The following is a 7,907-nucleotide window of genomic DNA, read 5'->3' as shown; positions in this document are numbered from 1 at the left end:
TCAATCACCGTTTACCGCCACACGCAAAGTTGTGAAGATGGAAAAGGCATTTGACAAGAACTGAAAAAAATAATAAATTTCTTATTTACATATTATATTTGAATAAATCATCCATCGCAAAGCATAGTTTTCCTTACCGAACAAAAATAACGCAAGGAGAGTTCAGATAACACAAAACTGACAGAGAGAACAACAGGCTTCTGGTACACCAACACGTTCAGTACATTCTTTTTCATCTCCACATTGAGTTGGTACCACGATATATCGTACACACTTTGTGATGCGCTTACGCTCTCGAAAATGATGAAATTCTAATTATAGCTCACAAGAAGAGTGCAAGTTCTTCAAGTCACCGATTTAGTTGAAACTTTACACGTTTGTAGATTTTGTCATACAGTTCAAGAACATATACATTATAGTGTAGTTATGTGTAGATATGTTTCGATTGGCAATATACGGAATAAAAGGATGTCGTTTAATTCCAACATATATTTTATTTACGAGTTAAAGAGACCTAAAAGTAAAGTTACAAGCTAAAAGATTAAACTAGTGTGAGAGGAGTCTTTACTTGGATAGCGTCTCCCTGCATAGGGATCTACAGTGCCGGACAAAAGTTTTGGCACAGCATGGTTGTGTGGTACAAGTTTTTATAACCACTAAACTAATTGATTTGAAGGAAAAACTTTTTGACATAATCATTTACTATCTATTCTAGTTTTATTACATAGTAGAAGCTATAATATAAATACGTTGATTCATGAAACAATAACAAAAATGTATTTATCGAACATTTTATGGGTGTTAAATCTGTCTTAAGTTGTACCAGTCGCACATGACTTGCGTGGGGCACATCAATAAACCATGGGTGTGACACGTGATGTTTACATTTGTCTCGGCCGACGTACCACTAGCCTGGCCCATGATAGTTTTGTTCCGACCGATGTACCACGTGCCAGGCTCGTGATAATCAGTTTTGGCTCGAAAACTTGACCACAAGCCTCACACATGGTTGTAGGTCAAAGGGTTAATAAAACCGCATAGTTCTCAGAGTGATCAACTGAATATTTCCTTTGAGATAAGTTTCAAAAATACGTACATTTCCAGTGTACTGTATCAGGTTTCCGAGGAAAGGTAGGGTAAGACACGATTAATAGTCTGTTTTTAAATTCCTTATGCTGTTCATTAGTCAAAATGACTTATTTTTGGAGTCACTGGAGATAGATAGCTCTATCTGGGTATAGTTGATAGTGATTTGTATTCGTATGTTATTGAAAATCCTCGAAGATTTAAATTGTAATTTTTGTGAAAAGCAAAACATATTCTCAAACTTCAAGATAGTATACTTGTCATGGAGAGGTTGCAGGATTTTGTGTCATAACGAGTATACTCGTCAAACATAGTTAACCCATTTGCATCATGGCTCTACTTAAGGTGCCGTGTTCAGGCATCAGCGACGTTAAACTGACGACTAGCCCGTATCACGCGCGCGTATAAGCACCTGCTCATAATGGCAGTTAAAAGGATTTTCACGACAAAAGTAAAGCTTGTTAAGAATATAATGAACCGATGTAGACGAGATGCTCACAAAAGGGATCAAACGTGATATGTGGCATATGAAGAATATTCAGCAACTGGTAATGGAAAAAGTCAGCTCGCGGATTATTCTGCGCTTGGTGATAGGCGACCATCGTAGCTCGCGGAATATTCCGCGCTTGGATGCAAATGGGTTAACTGGATAAACCTAGCACTCCGTCTTCTTTCATACTCAATCTTTCTTCCTCAATCACGCATTTCCCATAGGCTCGCTCTCGGTGGGTTCCGTACCCTGACATTCAGGCGCCTTTCGCACGTCACTTGCATTCCATACAATCATAAATATCCCGTTCATCCGATCCTTACACGCGGTCACTCGTCCTTCCACGCGCACTTCAGCATCCTCTAAATGTTCAGTCCAACCCTAGATTACTGTCTATTGCCCGTCGCCAGCTAGACGGGCCGTTAAAGCACAACGCCAATTTGTAAATAAACATTTGTAAAATATGTAATATTGTAAATGTATGTATTATTGTAAATAAAAATTTGTAAAATAAATCTGTAGTTACAGATGTAATCATTGTTATAGTAAATATCTGAAGAACTATCGAGTAGTTGCCCCTGTAATGGATATACATTTTGAACTGCACGACGGAATCTACAAACCTACAGTTTCAACTAAATCGGTGTCCCGAAGAACTTGCACTCTCCTCGTCAGCAAATTGCACATAAACGTATGAACATAATTTACCATCTCCATTAGGTAGTCAGCTGGCCAAGCGTACATGAAGATTTCCATGAGTGCAGTGAAACAAAGCAATGTAAATTGCGCTTTGACAAGGGATGCTGCATTCTATTCATAAATTGCATCCGCGATTAAAATTTCATTATTTAAACTATACGAAAGATATCCAACTGTCATTTACCGTGATCAGTAAGAGGCCGCAAAGAATCGTGGCCAATGTGTTCACTCCTATAGCATAGAGTATCACAAACCGAAAACAACTTGTCACATCCTCTGCGTATCTAACGGCACAAGAACATAAAATTTACATTTATTTCGTGTTCTGTGAAATATCATCTTTACCTCATCAAATACAATTGTTTCTTAATGCAAATAATCAACATATCAACGTCTCCAATCTTCTGGAATTCCACTGCCAGACATTCGAACCTCGCAGCAGTGAACCATAGCATGAGGGCGCCAAACACGCACATACATAAATGCGCAGTGCCTTGGCAGATGAGGATAAATTGATGTATGTACAGGATAATGTATACCGACGTCTTATTAATACTAAACGGATATTCAATGTCCATTGGAAATGGGCTAGTCGAAACCATTGGCCCTAGGAGAATAGCAGACGTCGTTGCGTAAATAAAAGTTATCGAACATCCGTAAAGCATCTTGCATTTCGCGATGTATTTGGAGAATATTTTCCTTTCAAATTTCTTTGCCTCTTTAACACACACCACCATCTCTGCAACTACACGCTGAAATTCGTCATTAAACGCTTTAACTGTTTAGTTCAAACGCGAAGAGAAAGAAAACTGATTCTTACCTGTAACAGGTCATGTTTGATGTCGCATATAAATGACTGGGCAATTATTTGGCTTAGGCCTACTGTGCAGCAAATACATTTGCAGACAGTGATAATATCATCGATATGCACGTGTACAGAATATGCTAAAGCTAGGATCGCAGTGCATGCACTAATAGCGTCATAGATTTGTAGACTTTTATAAACAAACTTTTGCTTCCTGTTGCTATTGAAAGGAAGAGGCCAACAGCAACTCGCGGCTACACTGAGCCACGCAATGTTAATGACTCTTTCGGGTGTTACTTCTTTGAACATGATATCAACGTACTCTTCCTCTTTTAATGCGAACGAAATGTAGATTTACTGATATAACAATACAATTTGTGTGCAGAACTATGAACTACGGTATTCTTACATTACTTCGAAAGCAACTGAACGTCTTCTATCGAATCCCGTATACAACTGCCTTTTACTTAAGTGGAATTAAATTAGTCATACAGCAAGTACTCCTTATTAAAATATGGTAGTATCGGTCAGAGATTTCTTTCTATGCGTTTCTTTCCCCAATGTTACTATCCTGGTTAATCATCTGTACTTATTCGTAATTATAGTCCGGTCATGCATAGGATCTTAGCCCGGTGTAAGTGGTTTTCTTTACATAGTAAGGCTGGTATTCCTTATGGATCAGTTGGCAGATTCTTTCTCATACGAGGAACAGTGCCTCGTATACGTGGTACATTTGAGTTACTATGCGTGGCTGATAAGCAGATATCTGTTTCGGCTGCGCGGCAAGGGGGGTATTCCATTTGTTCCACCTATACTCTCGCTAGTAAAACCCACTCTTCTATGACACTCCTAAAACTACTATCTCCAAGTTCGGTAACGTGATACGTTAACATTGGCGTAAGATATCCGCGAAAAAGGTGTTATCTCAGAGTTAACTTACAATGAATTGGAAGCACTACTACGCCAGGCAATAAACGAAACAACACCAAATGATCGAAAAGGATTTTCTATACACGTAGAAACATTGGAATACGAATAATGGACGAAAGATGGAATAATAGAAGACGCAACTGAAGACCTAGAATTGGAAATACAAAGCAGGCAGTCGAATAAGGAATCGGATGACAATAGCTCAGAAGATTTATAAAGTAAAAGAGTACAAAAGTAATAATAATTAACATCATTTACGAAAATTGATTTAAAATTTAAGATGTATTTTTTATGATAAATTAATTATGTAATTGCATAGCACTAGATAACCGTTTAACAAATCATACGATACAACATAAATATAAAAAATATGTGTATAGTACATCACGTTTGCTGCATAATGCAATAGAAAGTTAATCAAGATGCTAATTAGTAATTAGTAATTGCAAATAATCATGCGTTCATCAGAAGAATCTGAAGTTAATATACTTTTGGGATAAGTCTACGCTCTTGCATCTATTTGTTGCGTCTGTTTCACTTTGTCTCGTTGCTTCGTTAGCTTTCTTTGTTACATGGTATTCTACGACCGGGCTAATAGGAAGGGATGTTTCTACTGTGGTATTCTCGGTGGTGGCGTAGCTAGAAGGGACGTTAGGAAAAGGAAGGGATGCATTTCGTCCAGGGCCTGGTAGCGAACTCATCAGTAAGGCTATTCCGCAGGCCCTGCTTTAGACACCCTTTTTCTTTTTTTTTTAAATATACGTTTATTGTGCCAAGAAATCTTTACAAAGATATGAATTAAAAAAAAAAAACCAAAAACGTATAAAGGGTTATACATGACAACTTAGGCTACGAGATCGATGGCTCCAACATGAAGCACTCGCGATCTTAAAACTAAACTTAAGCTACCGCGCTTATCGCTTTAGGATAATATATACTTAAGGACTATCTTATATTAGGTCGCGTGTTTGCCTATGTATAGAAAAGTCACGAAAACTATACAGTATATGACTTTAAAGGGGTGGACTAAATTAATAACTAAATAAATAAATAAATAATAAATAAATAAATAATGGGGGAGGAAAGGAAGGCGGAGGGGGAAGGGTATATACATTTCATGTATTCAAAGATTATTCGGTACAATGCTTATGAGTATGAGTAATCCGAAAAGTTACGAAAGACAAAACAGGAGTGACTAAGTAAAAGTATGAATGGGGGGAAAAACAAAAATTAATCTTCTCCCCGTCGGGGATACTAACCATTATACTAACGAGGGTTTTCTGACCGGTTTTATTTATTTATTCGTACATGAATGTTTACAATATTTTCTAACAAGTATATAAGTTGTGTTAACGCGAATCGAGCCACCAATATCTTTTTACGTTTTCGCGGCGCGAATCTTCCTGGTCTATTTTTGACAATTTCATGTTAATTTTAGACGCGTTGTTATAGTTGCCGTCTGTGTTATACAGAATTGCTATGTTGTCCGCTTTCCTAGTCACGTAATAGATCAAGGGTACATTTTCGCTATTCTGAATGTACCTCCGGCCATCAAGATGTACAAAAGCTTCTGGGGGTGTGTATCCCGTGTGTCGAGTTTTCTCAAGGTATTGCGGATTGGGGTCAACGGAACTGTTTATTAATTTATTGCTTTTTATATTTCTAATGTTTGCCCAACGATTTCGGATCAGTTTGAGCACGAATAAGTCTATTCTGTCTATCTCCGCGTGTTCCCGCGTAACATATCCCAGATCATTTTGACAAGGTGTGTTGGAAAGCCCCTCTTCGTGAGTTTAAAGAAGAGACCGTCAAGCCACGCCGTGTCAAAAGCTTTCTCTAGGTCTATTAGGAGAGCGCCTACATATTCGTCGACGTTTCTCGCCCAGCAGATGTCCGATGTGAATTTCGAAATCGCGTGTACGGTCGAATGTTGATACCTGAACCCGAATTGTATCTCTGGGATAATGCCATTTTCGTCACAGTACGTCGACAGTGCTTTGCTTATGACAGTTTCGAAAACTTTGCTAATATTCGTTAAAAGGCTAATAGGTCGGTAATCCGTTGGATTACTTCGCTCTTTGCCTTTTTTCTTTATTGTAATTAATTTTGCTGTTTTTCAAACGGTGGAGAAATACATTCTATTCAAACAATTATTGAATAGGATCGCGTAATTATATACGTACTGCAGTCCTGCCTTAGACACTGGGATACTATTGGAAGGTCGGGAAGTTATATATATAGGGATTGGAGGTTTTACGAGGATTTGGGGGAAAGTCCTCGAAGACAGAATTCATCTAGTGGCGAGGGCGAGAAATAATGGTCGCTACACTACCAATAAGAGAAGCGTTTTACTCTACTTCTGCCATGATGTTAGAATGGCTGGGCTGGTGAAGATTCAGTCCTACAAGTTTCTCAGATAACTTCTTTTCAGTCATGCAGAGTACGTGGTTGAAAAGTTTCGGAAAATCTCACTCGTGATTTATTGAATTGGTATTATGCGTTCAAGAAAAGATGGCACAGAGTGTTTACATCCTCGCGGTTGACTGATTTCGCTGACACTCCCTCGATCACAGGCAATGACGACTATCAGCCAAAAACGGTGACAAAGATCATCGGCAGGCCGTATCGAGACCGAGTAAGATAGAATATGGCAGAATGGGCATAGTCCTTGAATTTATTAAGGACTTATCAAGCACGTTGACTGCCGTGCGCATTTTACGTGGTTTGCCCATAATGCTAACATGACATTTCTTTATTATACGGTGCGTATTATGTTGAAATACTATTTACAGCAGATAAGTTGAACTGTTTAATACGTTTATCGTGGTGGGGTCATCGGTAGAGTCACACCCCGTGACGCTACAAACCGTTTGTGCAATTATAGATTGTTTGAAATTAGTGAAATATTCTGACGATGAAGTTTGCATTTTCATTTTACAAAGTGCGCTACGAAAAAAATTCAAAACAGCTAGGGAAAGTAAGTGCAAGGAATTCTACTAGAAAAATGAACATATTGTGCCGATTGTATTAGTTCCCCTCTTCTTTGTCTAGAGTGCTTCAACATGATTCAATGTGGCGCACTTATATAGTTTGTATAATTTGTCTATTTCTCATGCGTTAATAAAATTATTTTTATACGTTCTATATAGCATTAATTTCTTCAAATTATTATAGTAATAATGGTATTATTGAAAAATTTATTCTGTATTGTATTTTTACTATTGGTCGACCCACGGCAGACAACGTGTTAAGAAATTATCATGTTAAAAATTGATTGCAACGAAATATTTTTGTGAAAATGTTGATTGAAAGAGATTCTGATTGCATAAATATATATTTATTTTTTTCTCTGTAGAACGCATACCTTATAATCAATTATGATAACAGTATTTATACTTACCGTGCCTGATAATATTCAAAGTTATATTCCTGCAAATGGTTTCTGCTCATTTATGTATTTATACGTACATATATGTAGGATGGAATTTTAGATGAATTTACTTAAGATAGTATTGTTGGCTTCTTAATAGACTAAAATAAGCTTCTAAATAGAATGACGGCTATGACACAAGAGAAATTCGCTATGGGTACGCTCTTCTGATCATTCTTAGCCTGACTTGGACTTCTTGCATACTCTCTGATTGGCACACATTGACATACTCTTAAAGACTGCAAAAAGACTGGCTTAGAAATTCTTAAAGACTGACTCGCCCGTGCCCTTGCAATTTTATTTAAACCATTCATTCTGTCCTTTGTCATACCCAGGCTTTCCTTCCCAATCATGTCCATTTCTCACGCAACCTCTGTGGGCCAGGTTCCACTTCAACCACTCTGGACGCATCCCTCAACTTTCACTTGACTCTACCATAAATATTCTTTGCAGTCAATCCTCTTGCA

The 7,907-nt window shown here is 37.8% G+C and overlaps 1 protein-coding gene across 1 annotated transcript; it reads right to left on the bottom strand.

The window, feature by feature from the left end:
• On the bottom strand, positions 1 to 3,012 carry LOC108551340 (uncharacterized). Its single transcript, XM_017905478.1, has 4 exons — positions 2,621 to 3,012; positions 2,460 to 2,559; positions 2,285 to 2,386; positions 1 to 60 (listed from the first exon to the last, which is right to left on the bottom strand). Exons 1-4 carry the CDS (start codon positions 3,010 to 3,012, stop codon positions 1 to 3), a joined length of 654 nt encoding a protein of 217 aa, XP_017760967.1.
• Positions 3,013 to 7,907: the final 4,895 nt, after the last annotated feature.

This window comes from Eufriesea mexicana, unplaced genomic scaffold (genome assembly GCF_001483705.2).
Source record: "Eufriesea mexicana isolate 0111107269 unplaced genomic scaffold, ASM148370v2 scaffold3843, whole genome shotgun sequence".
In the NCBI taxonomy this organism is placed as follows: Eukaryota; Metazoa; Arthropoda; class Insecta; order Hymenoptera; family Apidae; genus Eufriesea; species Eufriesea mexicana.
The sequence above is the reverse complement of the archived record's forward strand: the minus strand, read 5'-3'. Positions and strand labels throughout refer to the sequence as shown.

Bases quoted from the DNA above. Each gene is read 5' to 3' on its own strand.
- LOC108551340 (XM_017905478.1), bottom strand. From the start codon at position 3,012: ATGGTGGTGTGTGTTAAAGAGGCAAAGAAATTTGAAAGGAAAATATTC. The intron at 2,387-2,459 runs GTAAATGACAGT...ATTTATGAATAG, and splicing joins GCGGCCTCTTACTGATCACG to AATGCAGCATCCCTTGTCAA. The intron at 61-2,284 runs GTAAATTATGTT...TATTTTTTTCAG, and splicing joins CTGACTACCTAATGGAGATG to TTCTTGTCAAATGCCTTTTC.